The sequence below is a fragment of the Typha angustifolia genome, chromosome 13 (assembly GCF_048772165.1).
Source record: "Typha angustifolia cultivar Huaian chromosome 13, ASM4877216v1, whole genome shotgun sequence".
NCBI classification, from domain to species: Eukaryota; Viridiplantae; Streptophyta; class Magnoliopsida; order Poales; family Typhaceae; genus Typha; species Typha angustifolia.
Genome location: NC_133251.1, coordinates 1,196,475 through 1,222,359, shown reverse-complemented (window position 1 = coordinate 1,222,359; position 25,885 = coordinate 1,196,475). Strand labels below are relative to the sequence as shown.

General features: G+C 37.4%; 4 protein-coding genes and 1 pseudogene across 6 annotated transcripts; 2 read left to right on the top strand and 3 right to left on the bottom strand.

The window, feature by feature from the left end:
* Positions 1-474: 474 nt before the first annotated feature.
* LOC140774006 (CDPK-related kinase 5-like) lies at positions 475-7,609 on the bottom strand. Of its 3 annotated transcripts, XR_012106548.1 has the most exons (12): positions 6,399-7,606; positions 5,498-5,628; positions 4,585-4,626; positions 4,346-4,454; positions 3,294-3,372; positions 2,833-3,129; positions 2,633-2,745; positions 2,014-2,121; positions 1,836-1,898; positions 1,560-1,727; positions 1,230-1,356; positions 1,006-1,145 (listed from the first exon to the last, which is right to left on the bottom strand). XR_012106548.1 is itself a non-coding variant. In XM_073116817.1 (11 exons), the coding sequence occupies exons 1-11, from the start codon at positions 6,966-6,968 to the stop codon at positions 1,005-1,007; spliced, it is 1,821 nt and encodes a 606-aa protein (XP_072972918.1). In that variant the 5' UTR covers positions 6,969-7,344; the 3' UTR covers positions 475-1,004. The 3 variants fall into 3 exon arrangements, 2 of the variants coding, with proteins under 2 accessions (XP_072972918.1, XP_072972919.1); XM_073116817.1 differs by lacking the exon at positions 1,230-1,356 and having other exon boundaries at positions 475-1,145; positions 6,399-7,344; XM_073116818.1 differs by lacking the exons at positions 1,006-1,145; positions 1,230-1,356 and having other exon boundaries at positions 1,587-1,727; positions 1,980-2,121; positions 6,399-7,609.
* Positions 7,610-8,101: 492 nt separating this feature from the next.
* On the bottom strand, positions 8,102-10,058 carry LOC140774372 (patatin-like protein 2; annotated as a pseudogene).
* Positions 10,059-11,064: 1,006 nt separating this feature from the next.
* LOC140775124 (uncharacterized) lies at positions 11,065-15,850 on the bottom strand. The gene is made up of 7 exons (XM_073118386.1): positions 15,621-15,850; positions 14,435-14,523; positions 14,122-14,185; positions 13,184-13,261; positions 11,885-12,028; positions 11,642-11,749; positions 11,065-11,424 (listed from the first exon to the last, which is right to left on the bottom strand). Exons 1-7 carry the CDS (start codon positions 15,690-15,692, stop codon positions 11,395-11,397), a joined length of 585 nt encoding a protein of 194 aa, XP_072974487.1. The 5' UTR covers positions 15,693-15,850; the 3' UTR covers positions 11,065-11,394.
* A 540-nt stretch (positions 15,851-16,390) lies between these two features.
* On the top strand, positions 16,391-20,753 carry LOC140775159 (serine carboxypeptidase-like 51). Its single transcript, XM_073118430.1, has 13 exons — positions 16,391-16,867; positions 16,955-17,049; positions 17,158-17,265; positions 17,379-17,619; positions 17,696-17,739; positions 17,829-17,896; positions 17,984-18,089; positions 18,178-18,365; positions 18,462-18,531; positions 18,613-18,663; positions 19,811-19,863; positions 19,958-20,096; positions 20,461-20,753. The coding sequence occupies exons 1-13, from the start codon at positions 16,741-16,743 to the stop codon at positions 20,536-20,538; spliced, it is 1,368 nt and encodes a 455-aa protein (XP_072974531.1). The 5' UTR covers positions 16,391-16,740; the 3' UTR covers positions 20,539-20,753.
* A 614-nt stretch (positions 20,754-21,367) lies between these two features.
* LOC140774537 (vacuolar protein-sorting-associated protein 37 homolog 1-like) lies at positions 21,368-25,829 on the top strand. Its single transcript, XM_073117566.1, has 8 exons — positions 21,368-21,500; positions 23,045-23,086; positions 23,535-23,756; positions 24,063-24,150; positions 24,643-24,682; positions 24,761-24,807; positions 25,180-25,300; positions 25,506-25,829. The coding sequence occupies exons 2-8, from the start codon at positions 23,061-23,063 to the stop codon at positions 25,664-25,666; spliced, it is 705 nt and encodes a 234-aa protein (XP_072973667.1). The 5' UTR covers positions 21,368-21,500; positions 23,045-23,060; the 3' UTR covers positions 25,667-25,829.
* The last annotated feature ends 56 nt before the right edge of the window (positions 25,830-25,885 follow it).

Below are 25,885 nucleotides of genomic sequence, written 5' to 3'. Positions count from 1 at the left end.
ATGCCATTATGAAATGGAAAAGGATTCCAAAATATTTATCATATGGATTATATCCATGTCTTAGTCGTTGATGTGCACCTAATTTTGTTCTTACTAGTCCTCCTGGGGCCTACACCATGTGAAAGATTTCACTTGACTCCATCCAGTCATCACTTCTATTATGCTTTGCCAGTTGCAATTGTTCTTCCCCTGTTCATGGTCATGTCATAAGAATAGAGTAGTTAATTTGTGCAATCTATGTACCCTTTTGTTCCAATTGTCTCTCTGAGAAGATGCTTGAATCAGGTGGAACTCCTATCAGTAGAATTGAGATGTGATATGATATCCTACCAAAATTTGACAAACAATCTTGCAGAGGTGGCCACACCTCATGCTAATGCTACCACATGGCTACTTAATTGAACTAATGCGAAAATAATGATATATTAAAGTGCTGTTTAATACTTGACTGTTTCAAATGTTTGGCACAAGAAGTAACACACAATAAACACTCCTTTTTTTGTCACTTAATCAGGTCAAATCAGTAGTACAAATCACAATCCTTCTATCTCTTACCTTCTCAAGTGAGAAGGTAGATAAAAGTGTCAACCTTAGCTGTGTCCAAATATATTAACTTAAACAGTTAGGCACTGGGGCAAGCTCCCTGATCCCAATAAGAACTAGCATCTTACAACAAGATCACAATGAAGAAGCTCAACATTTTACAACTGTAAAGAAGAAAACAGATTACACATTTTTGGGGTGACCTGATTTTCCAATCAAATTGAAGGATCAGAGGATCTAAATAAGTAGTATAGATATGGCAGCAGGATGCTTAGCCCATGGAATGCCACTGTGCGTGTTACTTCAGAAGCTCCCGAAGACTGTTCGCCAAAGGCATTCAGCTGCTCAATCCTAAGAGAAACCAGTCTGTGCTCTGTACCATATGGCGTGCTTCTTGTCCATCCATCTCCAGTTAATAGCAGTTAGAGAACCAAATTTTACAATCAGGGCATAGAGCGTAACTACCGCGCCTTCGCAAGGGATCTGCTAGACACACCATGCAACAACTTGACGAAACCAAGAAAACTCAGCTTCCCGTCAGTATGCCTGATCCAATCATGGAGAACCACATGTACAGGTACAGAAGGACTCAGTCCAAGCTCCTAAAAGTACAGAAACAAATGAAAATTAGACATTCATCCATTCAGTATAACTTAAAAGAGGTACATGATGACCACATAGCATACTAGAGATAACTGTCCTTTCCAGCCATCATACTCTATTCCTATGAGCCTTATCAATCTCCCTTTCTTGAGAATTAAGATCACTTGTACACTTGTACTAGAAAATAGAAAAAGCCAGCGGTGTCACCAACTGCGAGTAAGAAGATCATATATGATAGTTTATATGTCTGCTTTAGTAATCATGTTAAAACGTTTTCATGTTAGACCATAATCTACTTCAGTAGGGCAGGTTTTAATTGCAGTTTCAACTTTACCAGACCGAAACTAAATTTTCCATTTTGATGCATCAATGTAACTTAACAAAATATTTGATCAGCAAGGAACGAGACATACCGAAGCTAGTTCCTCAATGACAATAGCTCGATTACCATCCTTGTCAAAAAGCTCATAAGCGCATCGGGCATGTTGTTCCCATCTATCTAAAGCCTCAAGCTGATGAACACTAACTGTAGCCGCACAAAACTCGTCGAAATCCATTCTTCTATATTGAAGAATACTCAACTGAGAAAAAAAAATGAAAAAGTCAGGCTTTTATTCATGAGCAAATAAAACTGACCAGATAGACAACGTTCATAAACACGTAACATCTGAAGCTAAAGATTTGCATACCGAGACAAGAAGCTCTTGAACACGAGATTCCTTCATTGCATCAGTAGCATTTTTCATCAAGGCCTGACCAGTGAATGAAAAATAAGAATAGGCAACAACTCAGAATTGAAGTTCTATTAAAACAAGATTGCAACTATTTCCTACTTTCAGAATTAGAACTCCTCCCGCATAGACTAACCATTTTGATACTTTCAAGAGTTATGCACCCATTTTTATTTGGTTCCAAGAGTGCAAACTGCCCCTTTAGATAAAATAGTTCATCAACAGTTAATGTCTTTGACAGAGCCTGTGACAAATGCAAAGAGTTTCTTTCATGCATCACATAAAAAACAAAAGAATCATAACCAAATTCAATCAACCAGAGAATAATAATAGAGCTTTATGAGGTTAAAAAGGCCTGTGATGGAAGGGGGAGATTTCATTATCATTACAACCAAGTAGGTTGATTTTAGCATCTAAATATCAGGTTGCTAAAAGAATTGGCACCATCCAAATAGACTTTCTTGAAGTGTCATCTTTCTTCATCTATAGCACATCCACGTTAAAAAAAATTAAGTTAAAAGGAATGACCAATCTTCTCTGATAGGATTCTAGAGGAAACAGAATTGACAGCTAAAAGAGAAATGAGTACTAACTCTAAAATGTGTCTGCAACTTGAACAGAGTATGTACTATGTAGAGTATAGAGACTTTACTTTCGTAATGCAACAATAATCATGGGGAAGGAAACATGTATCTGGAAGCACATGAAACTGAAACTGGCAAAATAAACTTCCCAGAAGAAAAGCAGTTATTCACCCTTAAAGCAGCCTTCCGCAATGTTGAAGAACGTATATATGCTTTAATAAGTCGGAATATAAGGATATCCAAGGGAACTTTAACATCATTGTAATTTCTAATCCATGGATGGCCTGTACACAAGACATAGTAAGCTTGCTGTAAATTTGTATTGATAAGGCAACACAACTGGAACTTTATGGAACTGAAAGGCAACTCACTTAATGCCTGTGCAGCAGTCATTCTTTTGCGTGGATCCTTACTTAACAAGCACTTAACAAAATCCTTTGCTTCAGAAGATAGAGAAGGCCAAGGTGCCTCATTGAAACTTGGGTCAGCCTTCAAAACAGCCCGAAATATGCCAGATTCAGTTCGTGCCCAAAATGGCCGACTGCCGCAGAGAAGAATATAAGCAATCACACCAATACTCCAGACATCAGCTTCCGTGCTATAGGACCTATGCAAAACTTCAGGTGCAACATAGTATGCACTTCCTACAATATCATTCAGCCTTTCATCTGCAAATGATGTAAAAGTTAGGAGTAGATACAAAATGTAGTAGCAAAAATTAACAAGCAAATCCCGTGTAACTTTGTTAAACATAGAAAGGTAGTAACAACCAATCCACTAGCTCAAATGCCATAGTATAACAAAACCTCATAATGACCAATAAAAAACTAACCTGGTTTAACAAAATCTGATAAGCCGAAGTCTATAGCCTTCAGCTGGGAATTCTCATCCTTGGAAGTAAAAAGAAAATTCTGATCAAACAAATACCAAGCTTTAGAAAGACGAAAAATAATCATCAATAAGATCCATAAACAAAACTATTACGGAGAAGGCATCATCTAGTTGCTCATAAAAGAAAAACTCTACTATGAGCAACCCTCACAAGATATACAGGTAGATTATCAAAGTTTTAAGCAAGTTCTAAAGTAGTAAATGAAGGGAATTTCTGATAGAACAAATCCATAAACAAAACTACTATGGAGAAGATATCGCCTAGTTGCTGATAAAAGAAAAACGCTACTATAAGCAACACTCACAAGATATAAAGGTAGAGTGTTCAAAGTTTTAAGCAAGTCCTAAAGTAGTAAAATAGGGAGGAATTTAGTGATAGAGTAAATCAATATGATTTGAATCATTGTGTGCCTAAGTAGAGGAATTTAACATCTAAAAGCAGTTACAATAATCTGGAGAAGGAGAGATATGGGCGGGATTGAGTAAAAAGAATTTATGCCAATCCCTTCTCCCCTTATCTCTAGTGCAGAGAATTGAGTAACTGATTTAGAAGGAATTTAAGATCACTAGTCACTTTGGAAATGATACTCAAGATTGGAGCTAATAGCCATGAAGCTAAACTTTAGCACATCCATAATCAGACACAACATGGGTGTATCTAGCTATCTATGTTCTACACATTATTACTGATTCACTTCTAGTATAATGTCAGAGTTGGCCAAAGTTTATCCAACCCAAGAAAACCTTCAGGTCAGTGCCCAAGCTAATGCAGGTAAGCTAGATTTTCAATGAAAATTGCAGGTGGACTAACCAACTTCATTAACCTTGGGTTGACCCAAGCCAAATGGCAACTGTATGTATGAAGAGGGTTAAGTTTAACTAGGTGTATTAATTCCTCCCTGCCTATACTTCCATAGTGATGATATTCACTTCAATAAGCAATGGCACAAAATCAACAAAGCAATATGCTTTGGCCAGTCCAATGTGCATTACCTCAGGTTTGAGATCCCGATGTACCACGCCTTGGAGATGGCAAAATGCGACAACATTCAATACTTGTACCATGACAGCCTTGGCATCATCTTCTGAGTATTTCCCACCTCTGTTTAAGCAAAAAGATATGCATAGAAATTAGAAACAGCTTACTTAAGGCCTTCCTTAAAAAGTTCTATAGATCAAAGTCCCAAAAGGATGCTACCTTATACATAATGAAATATCTAGAAGATAGTTACCTTGAAAGAATTCTATCTAGAAGCTCTCCTCCTTCACATAACCTAAAAGATACATCAGCCAAGTCAAACACAGAACATGCAGATAAAACAACAATATGACTAAACATACATGAAACAGATAGAAAGCAAGAATTACTTAAAATCTTAGAAATAAAAAGAGTTATCTAAATCTTTATTACATAGAAGCAAGGTTAAGAAATATAAGCAAAAATGAAGTACTTTTTCACTAAAATATTTCTTTCTATACTCAACAAGCTTTCTATCTACTATCTGTAAAGCCACTGATGAGCAGATGAATAACACAAGAGCTGTACCATGTAATTAGGTAAGCAAGGAAGCAAGAAAAGAGGAGCTAACATGCCCCTAGGGACATACTAAATTTGCAAAAGCATGTTCACATAAATAATTTGGATACTACACAGCTGACCCAAAACCCGAGCATTGCCACCCTTAAGAAAAATAATTAGCACAAATATTGGAAGAGGAAAGAAAATTAGGCTATTATCTGGAAAACAGAAAGACGGATGAGAAGTTAGAAAAAAAAAGTAAGACAGTGAACCCAATGCGTGCAAAGTTATAAATAAGACGGTGAACCCAATGCATGCAAAGTTATAAGAAGTGCCATATCCATCACTCAGTCTATAAATTCTCAATACATAAGTACAAACAAGCTTATCTAATTCACAGAAGAGAAAAGGATGAATTTGAGGGTGAGTCAAATATCCAATGTCACAATAGATGGCTTACTTGTAGTTTTGGCAGTGACAAAACATGAGTGACTTTTAAAATCTAGCATATACTATTCTAGCACAATATACTTGATCACACAGCCAAGAGAAAGTGTGATCAAAGAAACACTTATGCTGTGTAGAGAACTGGGATATACATAATGTATAACATAGCTGAAGCTTACTCCATTATTATATAAACATTGTCATTATCTTCACAAGCATCATAAAATTGAACTAGGTTCTTATGTCCTGTCAAAGCTCTCAAAATCTTCACTTCTCTTCGAACATCCTCAATGGCTATGGCTGTGGTCATCTGCCAAGAAAGCATCCAAAGATAAATACAAGGATCCACTCAATGTGCTGAAAGATGATATGTAGATTAAATTGTACAGTAACTAAATTCGGATTGCTATCCAACACAGGAAATTTGGCATTTACATATGCACATAAGTATAGCATACTTGAAAAGATAATATAGAATCAGTATCGACAATCCTTTCTCTACACAGTAACCCATTTTAGTCGAACTGGCATATGAAAGAATTAATAGCACAAGATGGATGTGTTACGCAAGATTCCTGCATGCTATCAAAGCATCATAGATATATTACATGGTTGGTGGTGTCAAAGTTTTATGAGGAGAGAAAAATGCCATTATAAGTTCAAGATTGTTGTTTAAGGCCACCTTGAGAAAGTCCAATATAGCAGACAATTCAATGGTGGTGAGTCATAACATAGACCTCCTTTGATACCTGAAATGTCAAACTAAATTGCAAGCCAAATAAATGTTAAGGTTCAGCCAAATAAAAGGATGGTCAACAATGACGAAAGAAAAGAAAGGCTTCCTACAAAAGATCTGCATATTTGCATGTTCAATTAATGAGTTTTTACGTAAACCACCAAAATCCTCCATCAAAAAAATCCATCTGTCAAGTCAAATATTATATTTGCCAACTACAATATCAGAGGTCAAATTCACATACTAACAACACCAGCCGCAAAGATTAAGAAAACCCGATCCATATAAAAAAAAAACCAAGAATGACGGAAAGGGCAACAAGGAAGGGGAGATTTTTCTCTCACCTTAGCCTTCGGAATGACCTTGACGGCCACCTGCTCCCCTTTTCGCTCTCCCTTCTTGAACTTCGCAGCGCAAGTATACCCAAAATGCCCTCTTCCTACCTCCTCCCCGATTTCATATTTCTCCCCGAACCCCTTCGCAAATCCAAAGGTCTTATCCAACCCCGCCACGCCCCCCTTCCCCTCTTCTCCTCCATCCTCCTCCGCTATCGCAGCCTCATTGGGCTTCACTGACCCATGCCTCCTAGCCAACGCTGCCCTGATGTGCTTCGCCGGCGACGGCGGCGGGAACGGCCGCTTAAAGAACCTCCTCGGAGTAGTCGTGGCCGATCCGCTGCCAGATGCAGCGGCGGAGGGGGATTTCTTCGAGAAGAGGCTATGAGCTGGGCTAGGGCTATAGAACGGAAAGAATGGGGAAGCCCATGGCTTTGTACTGCTCTTCTCTTCCTCCTCCCCCGTGGTCTTCTTCTCCTCCTCCCCCTTCTTGCACACTTCCTCGTCCCTCCTGGGATCTGGATCCGAGCCAGGGATCTGGATCTGCCTCGTCGAGGGTTTCCCATGGCAGAGCCCCATCTCTCCTTGTCCGCAAATAACCCAGCAATGGAGAACTATGGAGGAGGAGATCAATCTCGAAACCCCACCTCACTGCATTGCCCTCGCTCGAGCGCTTCCGTAGAACCCTAGAGAGACGGAGAGAAGCAAAAGAGGGGGTGGGGGGCTCTTAGATGAAACACAACTAGTGCGAGGGGTTTAGAGCAAAAGTAATCGAGCCAGACGGACGCACAGATACTAGTATGCGGATGAAGAATCCGCCGTCAACTTCGTACTACGAAGCCATCTCCTCCGTCGGTTCAATTTTTGCCTCGTAATTAGATCTCATGGTGGCTTCTCACCGGGCGGTGACCGGATCCCCACTCGGGGGGGGAGCAGAGCAGCACTTGGTGAAGAAGAAAGCGACTAACGGTTGGGGGGGTTGCGTCACCTCCCAGTGACCCGAGATGCTGCCACGTGTCGACAACCCATTCCCTTATCCCTGCGGTTTTTCGTGCTTATCTCGCTAGAGCGATCTGACTGGATGAGAGGATCGACTGAAGGCAGTAACTACGAGCGGCTTAAGATGTTCCGCAGGAGCAACTGGCTCGAGCACTGTAGAGGTAGTTAGGCGAATTTAAGTTGAGATCATTGGATTTAGGTAGCCGATTTAATGGGCGCATATTTATGATCGTGGTCTGTTACTCCGCCGGATCAGGATAAGGATCAACTGAAGGGTGGAGAAAGAGAAGATACATGGGAAAATTCTCAATCATAATCCTACTTGATTGCACCAAAATTGTAATTTTATTTTTAATGCTGGGTCTTTTCATAGAGCTCTGGACTTTGGATGAAGACTATGATTAACTTGGAATTAAATCTGAATTAACCTTAACATAAGTTAAGTTCCAACTTAATGTTAGGCCAACCAATCAAAGAACTTGAGGAAGATAATAAGGTTTCCTTCACATGGAGTCTTGTGATTATATATATAAAAAAAAAAGATGTTGAAGGCTTGCAGGAAATAATATATTACAGTGCTAATTGTGGTTTAATTATTGTAAAGCCATGGATATTAGCCATTATCTTATACCAGAAGTTACCACTTCTATCTTTCGCCTCACATGAATGGAGATATAATTAAGCTTTATCTTGTATTGCAAAGTACTTAAAGCTGAAACAAACCGAGTAATTTATTAAATGTTTGATGTAGTTTCTTTTCTTCCAACATCAGATAAATATATCCATGCATGAATAGAGATTAATAGAGACATAGTTAAATTAGAAGAGCTGGATTATTTATAGTACTAATTCATCCATCAGGCATTCATTTTGTTGTTCCTGAGCTTTCTTTCATCTGAGAGCTTCTTAGCAAAGCGAGCAATAGCTTGTTCATTGGTCCCCTCTCCATCCACTGGCTCATATGTACCTGTCTCAAGGTTCACCCTAGCCACTGGCTTCTTGAGCAGGCCATGGCCAATCTGGATCAAGCTTTGCATGTTCTTCTCCGTCGAGATGTCAACCGACGACACATCGCCGATCAAAGAATCATCCTATTCGATCCATCAATCGATCACATACATATTCGCAAATCAAATCAAATCAAATAAAATGCTGAGTATATTAAGAATATTTTTATACCTGTATACGCAAGTAATTCTTCTCACAGTGAAGTGCTTGGAAAAGAACAGATGCATGGATGTCTACCATATCAGCACTGGCTTGTGAAAAAATGTCGATCAACGGCGTCATACCCTTGTTGTACAACCACCCAAGAACACCCCATTTAGCACAATCTGCTGCACTGTAGTTTCTCAGCTTCCTTTGCAGTGCCAGTGCCTATGGAGATGACAAGAAACTTGCCGTAATCCACAGGCTTGATTGGAAAAAAGTCGGCATTTTGCATGAAGATTTCCTTTGTAACTTGCGACATCGCAGCTAACGTCTGTAAAAATATTGGTGTGTAACTATCTATGTAAGTGTACCAAACGTTTTAATTAATTTTGCATATATATATATATACTTAACTGGATTATTTGCAGCTACACCACCATCGACAAGATTGAAGTTTCTAGTGTTTCCTTGAGAGTCTTTGGTCTGGAAGTAGTGAGCAGGGAGATAGGTTGGAGCTGCAGACGTACTGATGCAGATATCAGAGAGAAGTGCATCCTTTAGAGGTACATTTTTTGCCTGCATTGATGAACTAATGCAAGTTGAAAATGCCCTCATATATAATTGTAACACATATATGGATATAAAGTACATATATATGTATATATTGCTTTATAAAATGTTAATATAAGTAGCAGTGAGCAACCTCGTAGGTTGAGAAGAGAATTGGTTGGAGGTATTTGATGTCAAAAGTTGGAATCACGACATTGGTTATAGTTTGATGAAGCTTAATATCACCACATAAACTTTGTATTATAGAGTGCAAATATTTGCCGTCATATTTTGGCCCTGTGACTGCGCCAAAAAAATTGGCTGCCGAAGAAAAGAACCCAGAACTGCATGCATAGATGATGCAAGACAATTAGTAAACTGAATTAATTCTATAACTTTTCTCTTCTGTAGATGAACTGTTGAGTTCTATAATCTACTAGACTTACGACTTTTGAGGGAAAATCTTCGGGCCATTTTCTAGATAGAATTTGTTGATCTCTTTTGCAGCAAAGAGTGGTCGGTTATCCTTGTCAGGAGCTGTGATCATTGCCGTCACTAGTCCGCCGGTGCTCGTACCGGCGATGATGTCAAAGTAGTCGGCTATCCTGGCATCTGGTCCATCGAGTTCCTAAAAATTATAATGTTAAAACTCTCTCTCTCTGTGTGTGTGTGTGTGTGCATATATATATATATATATATTATATATTATACATGATGCTTAGCATGTTTGTATCAGAGATAGGTTTACTTGGAGTTTAGATTCAAGGAAAGCGAGAATAGTTCCCGGGATAATTCCCCTTATGCCGCCGCCGTCGATGCTAAGAACTGTGACCATCTTCCCCATGGCAGGGGGAGGATTCTGAGGAGGTGAGGCATCGTTGCTATCCATAGATACCTTCGAAAGCCCTGTGAGCTAAAGAGATCAGAGAGGAGTAAGAGGAGGAGATGGAGATTAATTAGCCCAGTTTTTTGGATGCTATTGTCTCTCTTGTCATATCATTTTTATAGACATCAAGGGAGGTCCAGGAGATCATGGAAAGAGCATAGAGTGCTCACTTATTATATATTTATTTCTTCGTACATGATGCACACCTACTTGGTCAAAACTCCAGTATGAATTTATCTATCTATCTATCTATCTATCTATTAAGAGGTGAAATTGTTTGGATGTATGTCTACACCTAAATTAGGTAGTAGTACTTGTCCTTTGTGAATCCATTATAAACTTTATAAATAGCAAAATATAACAACTACTCTTAGTAGAAAATATATGCATGCATCAAGAACTCAACTTATCTATTGCTCGTATTGTTTAAAAATATTGTATATATATCTAGAAAACAAATATGGATCTATCAGCCACCTTTTTCGCATTCATCTCATACTAAGTAAGTGAAGTTTATTTATATCTATTAGAAAATCCGGAAAATAGAATGCCCACATGGCACGCAAAAGGGTTGACTACTCGTCTACTTGCAATGTTAATTAATCAATGATGAGCTGGAAGATGATGTTATTTCGAATTAAGAAACACTAACATGTGTATATTGCTACATTTTATGCATTAGAATATGGGATGGTTGCAAGATCAGATGGCATGGATAATGTGAATATATATATATATATATATATGCATGGAATGCATCTATATATCCTCACACTGGTCTTAGAGATCTATCATGTAATATAATACAAGAAGTGGCAGAGAACTGCCAGCTAAACATGTTAAATTAGAGTATTATCTAAGTTTTACACATGCAATTATTTGTGTATGGTGACGGTTAAAAATAAATAAATAAAATGTCAACGGGGTTGTATCTAGATGACTAACGAGGCTCGTATTATACGTTTCTTTTTCTTGGATTCGGAACCCAACAGTGTGAAATTAATTAGGATATTATTAAACTTTTACTTCTCTCAATTAAAAAAATGTATTCCGAATTAACAAAAGTATTCACACAGTAATCACATTCTTATCTGGGAAGCTTTCTCCAACATGCAATGTGCAATTTCCACTGGAGGAATAGAAACAAAGAAAGAAGCAGGAGTTTTTTAAATAAGAAATCACTATTACTCTCTCATAAGAGTGACAAATGTTGTTAGTACATGCATTATATTCTAGCTAGAACAAGAAATCGCATACACCCAAAAGGCAAACTGGATAACGAGCACCAGCTGCTGGTAATTGTACTTCATCATGAATGCTCGAAAACAAGCTGCAGAATTCTCGCAGGAAACGAATTGTGATCTGAACTGTTTGCTGCCAAGACATACAAACAGTGGCTACAAGGATCGCGGTCGACTGTCAGCCAAGTCTGGCTTGCCTATGGAGTACCTAAGATAAGATATGCATAGTTTAGTTTTCCTTACTGGCGATTCTTCTTCTCTTCTTTCTCAAATGAAAAGAAAGAGGAAAAAATAGAAGAAAATCAGCATGTCAAAGAATGGATAGGAAGTCACTTTCTCATTTCTCAGGCAAACACTATGCAAAGAATTGGACTCAGAAATACGTCTTATTAGAATCAAAGGCAATCATAATAAAAAAAACTAACCTCTTCAGCAAATTTTATCAAGATTGTGGTTCTTGGTCGTTGCTGACCCTCAATTGGTACAAAATGTGCCGTAACTACAGCAGGAAAACCAGCATTGTCCAAGACACCCTTCAAGAAAATCAGGTGTCAGTTACAGAATTCCCCAAAATGAGAAGGTAAGAGAAACTAAAAGGAATTAATGGAACAGCTGCCACAAAGGCTATAGCACACAGCTGCAACAGTAAGCGCCTCGGCGGTACTCACCCTTACTATACCAGCAACAAAAGCCCCACAGTTGAATGCCCCCATGTCTTTTGGCACGGATATGAATCTATTAACCAGAAATTCTTTCTCACTGATCATGTACTCGTCTTCATGTTCAGTTCCTTTCTCAAGTGAGTCAGCTGCCTGTTAAGGTGGCAGAAACAAGAACAAAGCAAATATAAAGAGCCCAATCACAATAAAGATCACAAGATTGCTATTCCAGCTAACAAAGAAATTGTTCTAGTTGCACATGCTAATCTACAAAATGTCATATTAGGCATTCAAATATTCTTTAGAATTAAAAGTTTAAAACTTTTAACATCTTCTGTTGGTTTATGGATATCCATGTCGTTTGCATCAAAACTTATAATATCTTCAGAATTATCAATATCTGCACTTTATAGTTTTTGAGCCTCATTATGTCTACCATCATTTCATATTACAAATGTAAGCACACTAAAGAAGAAGTTACAACAAACTCTGCTAGTTCTCAGAGAAACAAATTAGAAATCTTGTTCATCTGTCTCCACTGCCCACTTTATGAAAGGTAAAGGACCCAATGAAATAGCATATATTAGCAATATCACACCTAAAATGTTTCAGAAGCTTGGTTAGAATTCCCAGCACAAATGCTACTGCAACAAACAGCACATGTTCAGTTGGTTACCAATCTCAAATACATTGTCACACTCCTATATGCTCACAAATGGAGGAGCTAGCTCATGAATTTCCTCTGGGCGGGCATGCCATAAGTTTCATTGAATGTGCGAATAATGAGATAAGAATCTAAAACAGGCCTAACACTAGCAAGAAAACATATTATTCATTTATCTAACTAGAACTTCTCACTTGTCAGGATCAAAGGGTTCCTATATTTACACTTAACTGAGGCCTCAAACAAAGGGAGATTTGCCAAAAGGACTTTATGAGACAAGGTTTTCCTATGGCAGGATAAAAGTGTGATTCTCTGCTCATATATCATAATAAGTCCAATGATATAAATTCAAGAGGATGCAAGTCTATATCATAATAAATCCAATGATATAGAATTCAAGAGGATGCAAGCAAACAAACAGGAAGGCTGTTCCAATGATACACATGGTATAAGATTTTTCTTTCATTCTTTGAAAGCTCAGGACATATATGTGTTCAATAGTGAAATCAGCCTTCCTTTCATCTTAATATCATTCTAAAATCAATACATGATAAATGCTCGAGTCATGGAACTAATAAGGAATAACTTCAAAGAACAAATAATTGAAAGTACAATAATCATGTACCCATGTATAGATAAGCTACCTTCCCGAAGAGCACCTTCCAGACAGTGCTATGAATGAATGTTAATATCCCCACTAGTCCAGTCTCCCTCCTATTTCCCTGAAATATTGATTGCAACATTAAAAATCAATAACTGTCGCTAAACAATATAGCACCTAAGTTGTAAAATAATAGTAGACCAACTAAGAGCATTGGGTACCACATGAAAAAGTAAATGGATATAAGAATTGGTCCAATTCAAAATTTGGTTGCATTTTATAATGTGGTTAAAGAAACAAGATGCAAAAATTACAGTATCCCCTTCAACTGAATACCAACTTACGATGTATACATGACGAGATATAGAATGAAAAGTATCAAAAGAGGGAGAAAGTATGGGATTTAAAGAACTAAAATGAATTTTAGGCTACTGTTTTTGTTCTCAAGCTGACCATCCAGCTTGGTCTTAATTTTCATTCCAAAGATATACCAGCATGCTAAAATATTAAGATCTACTACTAGAGTAACTAGACCTACTTCCACCATTCTTCATGACTGTCAAGTTAGGTAGGAGACGCAAACCTGAATCATTTACAGCCAGTCGTGCTTCTTAACATGAAGAAATCTGATCGTGAAAATCCGACATCCATAAACCGATACAGATCATTGCAGCATACCACTATTATCTCCCAAACTAGGCGTATTCAAATTCCGTAGGACTAGCGTGGATTAATGCTATAAGCCTATAATATGCAACTATTCGCAGTAAAACATGTCATCTTTGCTGCTACAGAAATATGCTACTAGTCACAGCATTTTACTGTTATAGCAAAAGAAAATGCAATTTAGAACGCAAAGCCAAGTACAACTGCACAAGTATTTTGTGTCATTATTAGTCCACTACCTTTTTCCTATGAAAAATGCAATTCCAACTTGATAGAGACCACTTTAACAAAACATAATATCAAGAAAGTACACACCTTGTCTCTGTGGTAAAGGAGTTCGACCACTCTTGTTCCAACAGCATAACCTGCATCCTCTAGCCTATATTTATATGAAATATTATGAGAAACAAGTCAAAATCTCATATCAAAGAATAAGTAAGCAACATCGTATAATCACTGGGAAAGATCAAGATAAGGTACTCCAAATTAGAGTAACATAATTCAAAATTTTCACTGTAATTTTCAATTAGTTTCAAAAAGGGAAACACTACCAGAAGAGTAAATGCGGATGAGCATGTATTCATAGAATGGAATCTTAGGCAATAACTAGTATTTTAAGTAACATAACCTTCTTTCCAATTCGGCAATATTATCAACTTGCGTCTGATTGTACTGTACCAATTCTGAAAACAAGAAAGCAAATGCACTCAAGCTGACCTGCAAAATTAGGTTATGTCAAAATGTTGGTAGGATGATATACAATGAATGAGCACTGGTATAAATAGAACTAATTGACAAATGCAATATAAAAATTAGTATTGCAGCTGCATTACTTGTTGTCCACATTGAAACTAATGTGGGCAAAGAACTAATTAGTGATCTATAAACTTATCCCCATCTGAAAACTTTTTGGAATTTTATAGAGAACTAGATCCTTTCTTTTACGACAACCAATCTTTGAAAGTTGAAACAAGTAAGATGATCTCAGTAACATAACAAAGTACTATTTTTGGTCAATGTTATCCCTACCACCTGAATTCTTGCCCACACATTTCTCAAGATCCAAACCACCACACATTTACTCATATAAAAGCTATGACAAATGCCAAGTATAGAAGGAAGTTTTTTACTGACCAGCAAAATAAGTTATAGAGATATTAACATGAACCCATCAAGTATAAGCATTCCAATGAAGTAAAATAAGTGAATAACAACTGAAACATAAATCTTGAATTCTTTGTGCTTGTAACTGACGCATAGTCCTCCCGTAATCTTGAAAAAGATGTTCCAACTTGCCACATATCAAATGTCCTAAGATCTTTAAATAGCATAGCAGGCCTCTAATCACATACCAACCTACTCGATCTGCAGGGCCTATACTGAAATAAATGAACTACTTGCCTTGTACGTCACAATCTGCTGGTATCAATCAAACGTCTATCCTACTCGAATTTGTCATGCAACTTAAAATATTGCTCACTATTTCAGATTTCCAGTCCCATTATCCTCTTCCAAGTTTCCAAGTGTCCATGCCCTCCAAAACACTCCGATCCAGTAAACTTGAGGTATTACCCCCAAGCAGATAAGATTCATCTCCGTCGACCTCTCGAATGCACGCGATCAACTACTTCGTCGCCTTGGCACCTAAATCACTTACTAATGTTTACGAATTAGGTGAAACAAGGATCAAATCAATCAGAATCACGAAATTTTGTACACAATCTGTGGTTTCCGGATCTGAAAGTTGCATCAAGTTCTTCCGCGATCTAGAGAAGCGGCAATTTTTTGATAGATGGGGATGATTTGAGGGTTACCTCTTGCCTGCCTCTGCTGAGGGGCTTGTCGAGGACGTTGGCGTACTGCTTCGCTTTCCCCACCCCGATCATGGCTTCGCCTTCTCCGAGCGACCACTAACCAAGCAAAGAAAAGGAACCGGTTTGCGTTTTTGCCCGATCGTTCGAGAAGAGTCTACGGTGAGGTGTTCATCGAGCGGGCCGGGTCGGGTCTAGTCGGGTCGGGTCCGAGATGAAACATTGCAACCCGTTATCAGTTCCCAATCTCCACTACTCGCCGTCGCCGACTAAAATTGTTGACTTATTTTGGTTGTAATGAATAAACGTTGTTGCCATCTCCAGCCAAAACTCCAACTCCTCATTAGCTCCTTAGTATTAAAAATAATGCCAGTTTTTAACTATCGTTTACTTAAATATAAAGCTTATAATATAAGATTAAAAAAAATTAGAGCAAGATGACTCTGTAAAGGGCATCTTTTGCCTATCGTGAGAGTGAGAGATGGATTGCTTCTCACTAAAATTCAACGACCTCCAGTAAGTAATTGAGTGGAGTCTAAGTAGCTGCTGGGACCCATCACAATGAGTCAATGCTTGAAATAACTCAAAAGGGTCCAAACTCCGAGCAGTCCATTTTTTAGCATTTATTTTAAGGATAAGTATTTTTCTTTTCTTTTCTTTTTAATTATAAAATAACGGAGTACGTGAGTGTAATTAACCGTTCATTTTTTATCCAATTCTTGTTAGATCCTTTCTTCTTTTCTCTGTTTTTATTATTTTGAAGAGGAGGAGAGATTGGCGGAAGTAAATCCGGAAGGCAATTAATTCATGAACCTTTTTAACATTCTCCTACGTAATCTTTCCGCAAGTAAAAGTCCGGCGGTGTTCTTCTTCCATCTCTCTTAACTGTGGCCCATTGCTTTTGTCATGATAGGCCACTGAGTCTCTTCTCTGTCCTCTATCTTAATATTGGTCTCCTCCTCTTTGCCTTTCTGCTTCCGTTATAGATGCAGACAAGAGAAGCTCTTAAATCCATCTCCCTCTTCCTTTTCTAATTGGTTGGTTGGTTGGTTGGTTGGCTGGCTAACTGGTCTTATTATTCTTTCTTTCATTCATTCAATTGGGTCTCCTTTATCTTACTCCAATGGTCAAATCCTCTGCTCTTGCTCTCCTCCCTCTTCTCTGCCTCCCTCTGTTCTACGTTAAGATCGTCGATGCCACCGGAACCGCCGATGGAATGGAGCAATGGGGTTATGTTGAAGTCCGGCCAAGTAATTTTCTCACTATATTTTTGTTTTCTTTGATCATAGCAGCATATTATTAATTTCTTATGGCTTTGTTTTGTTGGCACAATTCAGAAACTCATATGTTCTGGTGGTTTTACAAGAGCCCGCAAAGGATCGAAAACGGTTCGACGCCATGGCCGACAGTTCTGTGGCTACAGGGTGGACCCGTGAGTTCCTCAATCCTTTCCTTAAAAGGAAAGAATGTGGACAAATTTGTTGAGTCTATAGTAAATCTAAAATAGCCTTCTTTTCATGAATCTGCATTCGAGTTATAGGGAGCTTCGGGTGTTGGATTTGGGAATTTTCAAGAAGTCGGACCGTTGGACGCTGATCTAAAGCCTCGGAATTCGACGTGGCTTCAAAAGGCTGATCTGCTCTTTGTGGTGAATCTTTAATTAACCACTGCCCTGTCTCTTGTTTGATTTATATTATGTCATAATTATCAATCTTTTTAAATGGGGTTTTTATTGGATTTATTTTTTTATGCCAATTGTAGGATAATCCAGTAGGCACAGGATATAGTTATGTTGAGGAGGATAGTCTCCTTGTTAAAACTGATGAAGAGGCTGCAACAGACTTAACTACCCTTCTGAAAGAGCTCTACAATAACAATGAGAGCTTGCAGAAGAGCCCACTTTTTGTCATAGCAGAGTCATATGGAGGGAAGTTTGCAGTTATGCTCGGTTTATCGATCGTCAAAGCCATTCAGAAAGGAGAACTGAAGCTTAAACTTGGAGGTAACGAGTTATAATTTGATGACTGTCAAGATGGATGGATTTGTTTTTATCTTCACTGTTTGAATTTTATCAACAGGAGTTGCTTTAGGAGATAGCTGGATTTCTCCTGAGGATTTTGTCGTCAGTCCTGACAACTGAGCTCTTTCTACAGTTTGAAAGATTGATTTCATCTTCACTTAAAAGGTTTTAATTTTTTTTTTCAATTTCAGTTCTCATGGGGGCCATTGCTTCGAGATGTCTCCAGGCTTGATAGCAGTGATGCAGACAAATCAAACAGGTTGATACTACACCACTATGAACAATTGTCGAAAGTGAAGTTATTTCAATTAAATTACTTTGATTTAATAGACTTTTCTTATGTCAGTTTCGCTGAAAAAATAAGAGAGCAAATAGCAGGAGGTCGATACACCGATGCAACAAATTCATGGGGTGAGCTAGAGAACCTGATCATCTCAAGTAGCAACTCCGTAGTAAGCAATCTTTAGTCCTCCAAACTTCAGTATTTTCTCTGGTCGTCTTATTTATAGTACTCCTTACATGAGATAACATAATTTTCAGGACTTCTATAATTTCTTGCTGGATTCTGCAATGGATCCACTCTCTGTATCAGCATTGCAGTTAAATGAGATAGCGATGAGGAGTTATTCGAAGTACTTAAGCGCTAAGGCATCCTCCTCTGGTGGTATCACTGGTCTCATGAATGGTGCCATCAAGGAAAAGCTCAAAATAATCCCAAAGAACATAGTGTAAAGACAATGTCTAGACCTATATTTACATACCTTATTCAAGTATTTATATGATTCCTAAGATAAAAGCATTGCTTAATTTGCTAAACCTTGCAGTTGGCAAGAGTCATCTGCGCCTGTTTTTGATGCTTTGTCAAATGATTTCATGAAACCAAGGATCAGTGAGGTAAGCAGCTTCATGCATTAATCAGTCTTCTTTTTAATCCTCTATTTAGCCTCATAGAGATGTTGTAATGATCTCACACAGGTTGATGAGCTATTGTTTCATGGTGTGAATGTCACTATTTACAATGGACAGGTATGGACTACACCCATTATGTTGCTTTATGCAAGTCTTTGCATGCCGATCTGCAAAGAATAAGATAGGCATTTAGCTCAACACATAAAGGTTCCAACTTTGCAATTCAAACTTTTTTCCTTGTTGAGTGAGACTCACGAATTCTTTCAACCCACCAGATATTGGATATGGTGGTTGAAAAGAATCCAGAGAACATGGCAACAGACTGCATTGCTGATATATAGATGGTTTGGTGGTCCAAAAATTGACATAATGTGGTCCTTTTCGATTACGTTGTGGTGTTGTTTTCATCAATTTTTGATATTGTGGCTTAACAAGGAATCGATATCTCTTCTACACTAAAAAAGCCCTTTTTTGTTAAAATTTTGCAGAGATGTTTTTCAGAAAAGCTCTGAATACTTTTCTGACAGCATATGCTAACAGAATAGTTTGAACTAATTTTCTTTTTTTAATCAATGAAATATCTAAGAGTTCTAAATGGCTTAAACAACCTCCTTTTCCTATCTTAATAGTAGGACTAAACAATTTCCAGACAAGTAGGCGAACAGTCATGCATGTTCCACGTACGAATTGTTCTTATTTTACTTTTACAACTTGTTCTGTATTATGATAGCACAAGCAATAAATTTTGCAATATTTCCAGTCGAATCGGTTGTCCTTTGTCTTCTCCTGTGGAATTAGTTAAACAAAATATAAGTAGTATATGGAGCAATCAATCGACAATTAAGCGTGAGGTCTGAAAGACAATGATTCCTCTAAGATACCATCCACAGATAACTTAGGGGCCATTAACAGACAAACATGTCATATTCTTTAACATGGATACCTTAATTCCTGGAGTGGAGCTTAGCTATGTAAGCAAAATAGCATCAATCATTTATGGTGGTCCTTTGAGGACCACAAAATGAGGGAAGAAAAGACTTGCTGCATTTTGAGGTAGTCATGAAAGCATAAAATAAGAGCTCTTCATCTCCACATGTAGAAAACTTGGACAGTTTGAAAATTAATCATGGAAGGTAACACGGCAAGTTGGTGTACTGTTGCATTGACTAACTTAGTTCATCAGGAAATGAGCATTTCACAGTAGCAGATAGTTTTCATATTTTTATTTGAAGAGCTAATACTTAGTATTTTTGGTTTTGTCAAGCTTGATGTAATTTGTGCAACAAAGGGCACTGAAGTATGGGTTCAGAAGCTCAAGTAAGCATCTTAGTTGCTAATTCTTTTTGTCCTCTTGATTAACAAAACTTCAGGGCAATTAAGGAAGAACAGTGCCATCATTTTCTTCTTTCAGGTGGGAGGGACTGAAGAGTTTTAATAGCTTGAACCGAACGCCTCTGTATTGCGATAGCGATGAGGCTGGAGGAACAAAGGGATTCATCAGGTCTTATCAGAACCTGCATTTCTATTGGATCTTGAAAGCAGGACATTTTGTAAGTATATTCTAAAACACTATCTTATATCTAGCTATGCGTTGACTCGATATTCAGTGAAAAATAATACAATGCCAAATTCAGCAAAACCAAAGTCTGAAAACTCAGAGATTGCCTACTGAAATCAATATTGATTTCCTCTCTATTACTCAGCAAATTACTCGAATTTTCTAAGTATATGTAGTTAAGACTACTTATAGGACTTGTTGGAATCTAAAAGATTAGTCCACCATTCCATGACCACAAGAGTTATTGCATCAAAAGAGACACATCCATATGATCTGCAATATCTTTTCAGTGTGAAGAGAGAAAAAGTTAGCTTTTTCGAAGATTCCTATTGCTGAAATTTCTGTCATCTTTTCAGGTTCCTGTTGACCAACCTTGCATTGCATTGAAGATGCTGGGTGACATAACTCAATCTCCTGCTCTTTCTTCTCTATAGACAGAAGGTTACAAGAGGAAAAAAAGAATAACTGCATCGACAATAATTGCGTTGACGTATTACAAAAATTGGGCCATGGTCCATTTTTTACTTGATTATTGAGTTTTTCTCTCTTGAATATTGTTCAAAGTTTCAAGGAAGAGGGTGTTGTACTTGACTATGATAAATCCTAATGTACCAAATACCGAACAATTTGGATCAGAAATCTTCTTTGATGTGCTTTATTTAGAAGGAATCATAGACTAAAATAGGGGTGGCAATAGTGTTGGGTTAAGTGAGTTCGGGTCGGGTTAGATTCAGGTTGGGTCAACTTTACCCTAATACAAATACGACTCAGATTGATAAACGGGTTGTATTTATTAAATACGAACACGATCCGATTATTAAACGTGTAACATGGCACGATCCGTCTAACTCGTTTAATAAATGGGTCATGTTAATACGACACCATAACACAATCCGTCTAACTCGATTATCCTATATAAAATTTAAATTTTATTCTATAAAAATAATGCATTTAACAAACAAGTTAAACTACTTTCATCGTCATGTCGGGTTATCATCACTATTGAGTAGACAAAAGTTGAAACAAAAATATCTTTATGATATGCATGGTAAAATCTAAGTCAACTAAATTATTAAGACAATAAATCGTTGACCCATTATAATATGTTTCCATTTATAAATTATCTTTTATTTCGTACGGAATTAAATTTCAGGATGTTATACGCAATTTCAAATAATATTATTATTGAATTTCTTTTAATAATATTCCCTTTGAAGGATGAGTCCTTAATATTTAACATATGAAGGACTTAAGTGAGAAGTTTCCTGTCAATAAACTTGCGAGCTGCGACGCGCCCTCTTGGTCTTCTCCCTTCTTTCGTCCCTTTTCTACCCCCAATCGGTGGTGTAATTAGTTCTCTGGGACGCACGATTCTTCGGTTTATTGAGGGGAAAAGGTATGCTTGGAACCCTAGATCTCTTAAATTGAAAATCGAATTTTATCCCTTTGATCTTGAGCTAGATGAAAATTGACTGGTAATTTATTGATTTCAATATATGTGCTCCTTGTATGGAATTGAACAATCTCAAGCTATAATATTGATCCAGAAAAAGTCGATGATTTCTTTTATCGGTAGTAATATTTCCTGTTAATTTGGCGCACTAGATCCTATCCGCCATTCTCATCATCAAATAGTGGGGCTTGGAGAGAAGAAGTTGGCGACTTGCAAAACCCCGGTTGCTCTTTCTTTATCATTATATACTATTACTCTATTAGCATATCGTTGCTTAAAGAACTTCATACGTTTATCCCAATTGTTAATATCACCTGATACCTTGATTTGTGCACAAAAAAACAATGTATTATAGAGGCTGATGTGATGGGTTATGCAAGGGTAATTCATCTGTCGGTCGTTTTCTTCATTGAGTTCCTTGTCCGAATCTTCCACCGAGCAGCTGCCAAGAAGCTCGGCACTGGCGAGCTTCATGTGCATGGAAGTACGACCTCATGTACACTTATGTGGTGGTTGGTTTCATGTATTTGAAGAAATTGATTCCATGCATTCTAAGTGTAATATGAAAATCAGTTTTTATTTTATAAAAGCCATAATAGCGTTTTCAAGTGCTAAGTTACGTCCATATGCAGCATCTTGATATCCGTTCAAGTTAAGTGGGTGTTAAAACAAGGTCTCTCAATCTTTGGTGAGAAGAAAAGAGAGAAGGATCTAAGATTTTTGCTCACGTTTGTTTCTCATCAAAAGCTATAGATGCAGTATCTAGAAATACATGGAAACAAACAGTCCCTTAGAATATATACATGCTATATAACTATTTATATTTGGTATACATGTAGAGTATTTGTTGCACCATGAGATAACTAGGTGATTATTACCTACTTTACAAGATATATACCATGTCTGTTAGTATTAGTAAGATGAGAATAGTCACACTATACAAACCTGTACATATGTATATTATGTTTGGATGCATAAATATTTGGACTCACTTGATCTTTCACCATTTCTGCTCGCTCTTAGTGTCCATTTTCTAGTCCTTTCCTAATTCATGCATTTTTAGTTCTGTTTTATGTTTGGGTGTTTGTTATTTTAAATTTTTAATACTCCTTATGGCCGGATCTAGGACTGTTGGATGATTTTTAACTGCTGAAATATCTGTTTTACTAAACTTAGTCCACTGAGTTTTGTCACGTGATAATAAATGAAAATTATGGTTACGCCAGATCCTGTGGCTGCTAACATGTTCTTGATGATGTACCTTTATTTTTCTGTGATCTGAGTAGGTCCTTTTGTCTTGAAACAATTAGTCCATTGTAGTTTTATCATTCAATAATAAAGGAAATCATGATTAGAGTCATTAGACCAGGTCCTGCGGTTAATGTGTTCTCCATCATGTAATTTTGTATAATTTTAATCTGAAACAGATCCTTTATAGTTCTATATTTGGTCAAGATAACCATACAATCTTGTGTTGCGTTTTGCAGATCTCACTAGTGCACGATGAGTTGGAGTTTTCCTTTTCTTGGGTAAGTCTTGAACTTCATTTTAATCTTCCAGGTTTTTGGCTAGCAATATTTTATTTTTATACTGTTGTAAGTTTGTAGCTTTAGTTGATTTTCATTATCTTCAACCTTGTGGTAGTGCACAGTCTACTTCATCATTGCACAATCCTTTTCTGGAGCTCCAGTTTGTGAAGATAATTCAGCTCACTAAATCGTCAGTTTTTAAGATCTGATTTAACAATTGTATTATTTTGCAAGACTGCACTCAATAGTTTAACTGTAATCGTACATTATAACTGTTTTAGTATAGAAACTAATTTCAATTTTGTAAGTGGTCTTGGTGGCTAAACTAGGAATTTGGTTGTTTGATGAGTACACAATTGAAAGTACTGACCTTCCATTAAGTATGATGTATCTGGTTTCCTTTTTTCTTTTGGTTTTTAATGCTTCTAAGTTTAATACATGGATATAGGGGATCCCAACAGCAACAAGCTCAACCAAATTTTCCAGAGATCCCTACTCAATCTTGGTACCCTAATTCAGTGGTTACTTCATCTTCACGTCCTTTGACTCCAAGTAGTTCTTCTAGTCTTAGTGGACGCCAAAGAGTTTCAGAACGTCCTCAGTCGCCATCGCTTGGACAGCCATCACCTGCTGAGGCAGCAGGAATTAATGCTTGCTTGAAGAACAAAAGGTACTTATGCCTCCTTTGTTCAGTACTGTGCATTTATCTTTTATTTAATTTATTTTTGCAAGGTTAACCACATTTGAATCTGTTTTGCTAACTCATAGTCCCACCTATCATAGGATACTTGAGGCTTAAATGAACCAAACGCTTATGTGCTACTTATGACTGTTTGCCGTCTGCCACCTTAGCTGCACATCTGTCTGTGCAGCTAAATGTGCATATTGTGCTAAGATTCATGTATATGCATGTAAACATACTACTCTTGCATGACTTTTATTAATTTTGGCACTTCTTATTGTGACTTACCTGCAGTGTCGATGAGTTGAGAAAACTTTTAGCTGACAAGGACGCTTATACTGCTTTCTTCAATTCACTTGATGAAGTAAAAAATCAGAACAATGTAAGTTGGGAAATCTGTCCCTCTATTTCTTGTTTTATACGACAACTGTAATTATTGTTAACATTGATCCTACTGAATGTTGATTGGATGTTTGCACGAATTTCTTCCGTTTCAGCAGTCAGGCAAAATGGTGAAACTGTTTGATTTAAGTATTTGAGATATATTGTTGATTGGATGTCTAAACAAGACATTTCAACGGTCAGGCAAAATGTTGGAACTGTTTGAGTTCAGTATTCATGATATATTGTACTGAAGATTACTTTAGTCAGCAGTAACTTTTTCTTCATTCTTCTGAGATCTTCCTTTGAATTGTTGGGTATATGTTTCTTGAATGTCAACATCCCAAACTAGACCTTCTTAACTTGGAATCTTTTCGGATATTTTCCATCTTTACAGTGGAGTTTGTTTTATAAGCTCAAACCCAGTTCTCTCTCGTCTGATATCCCAGAATAAGGAAATCTTGATCAAACATTTTTGTTTGTTTTCCTTCAGCTACATGAGGAACTTCGGAAGGAGACTCTGGAACTTGCGAGTGAGTTTCTTCTTTGAATTATGATTTTTTTTTCTTCTTAAACTATTTCATATTTTAAGTTCATGCATTATTTTTCAGGGAAGAATTTGGAAAACGAACCACGTATTTTGGAGCTCAGGAACCAGGTATAGTTACCGGATCCTTTTCTCTGCATTCAGCATCATGTAATTTTCTGGAGCAGTAATCACCTGCAACCCAGCATTTTAGTTGGCTTAAAGTGGGAACAGGGAGGCTGCCTTGGGGGGGTAAAAACTAAAAAGATGAAGCTTCCCACTAAAAGGAGGCTGCCCCACACTCCGTCTGCAGAAATTCTTGCAGTAGGTCTATAGAGAATTCAAGCTTAATTATATACCAACTAACACTGTTTTGGAAGTTATGCAGTATAAGTAACAAAAATGCCAAAGCAATCGTCTAAATATGTCATCATAGCAATGCGGTTTAGCATCTTTTCTGTGACCCTGACTATGTCATTAACTCATTATGACTAATACATGCAGTGCACTATCATTAGGACAACTGAGTTGGCTGCTGCGGAAGAGAAGTTAGCTGAATTAGAGAGGCAAAAGGAAGAGATCTTAAACTCCTACTCTCCCTCTGCACTACTTGAGAAGTTGCATGGTAAGTAGTTATATGCAAATACTATGGCAAGTATTATCGACGCCGAACTAAGTTCAGTGATATGCCTGAATAAGATAAATAGTATAGTTTCATGAGTAATAATCCACAAGTTTCATTTGCCCATTACATCAGATGAAAGCATATGCATTATTTTTGCATGCATGTATAAATTTCCATTGACGATTAACGTATCCTCGCTCCACAGAGGCGGTGAGTAAGGCGGATGAGGAATCTGAACTATTACAGACGAAGCTTTCCAACAGGGAGATTGATATAACTGCTTTTGTACAGAACTACAAGAGGCTCCGCGGTATTCACCACAGGCGAGCACTTCTCCATCTTGCTGCCAAGACTTCAGTTTTCTAGTGCATTTCTCGTGCAGTCTTTCTCATGTATCTAAAAACATTTGCTAGTTGTGGCTTCTTTTACTCTTAATATCTTCCTCATCGTTGGTGTGCTGTTGTAAACATAATTCATGATTGCTTGCAGTTTAATTATAAAGAAAACAGATCATATTATTTGAGGGCCATCTTAATCTCCCACATTATATGTATAGATATATAGTTGGTGTGATGAAGGAAGTAC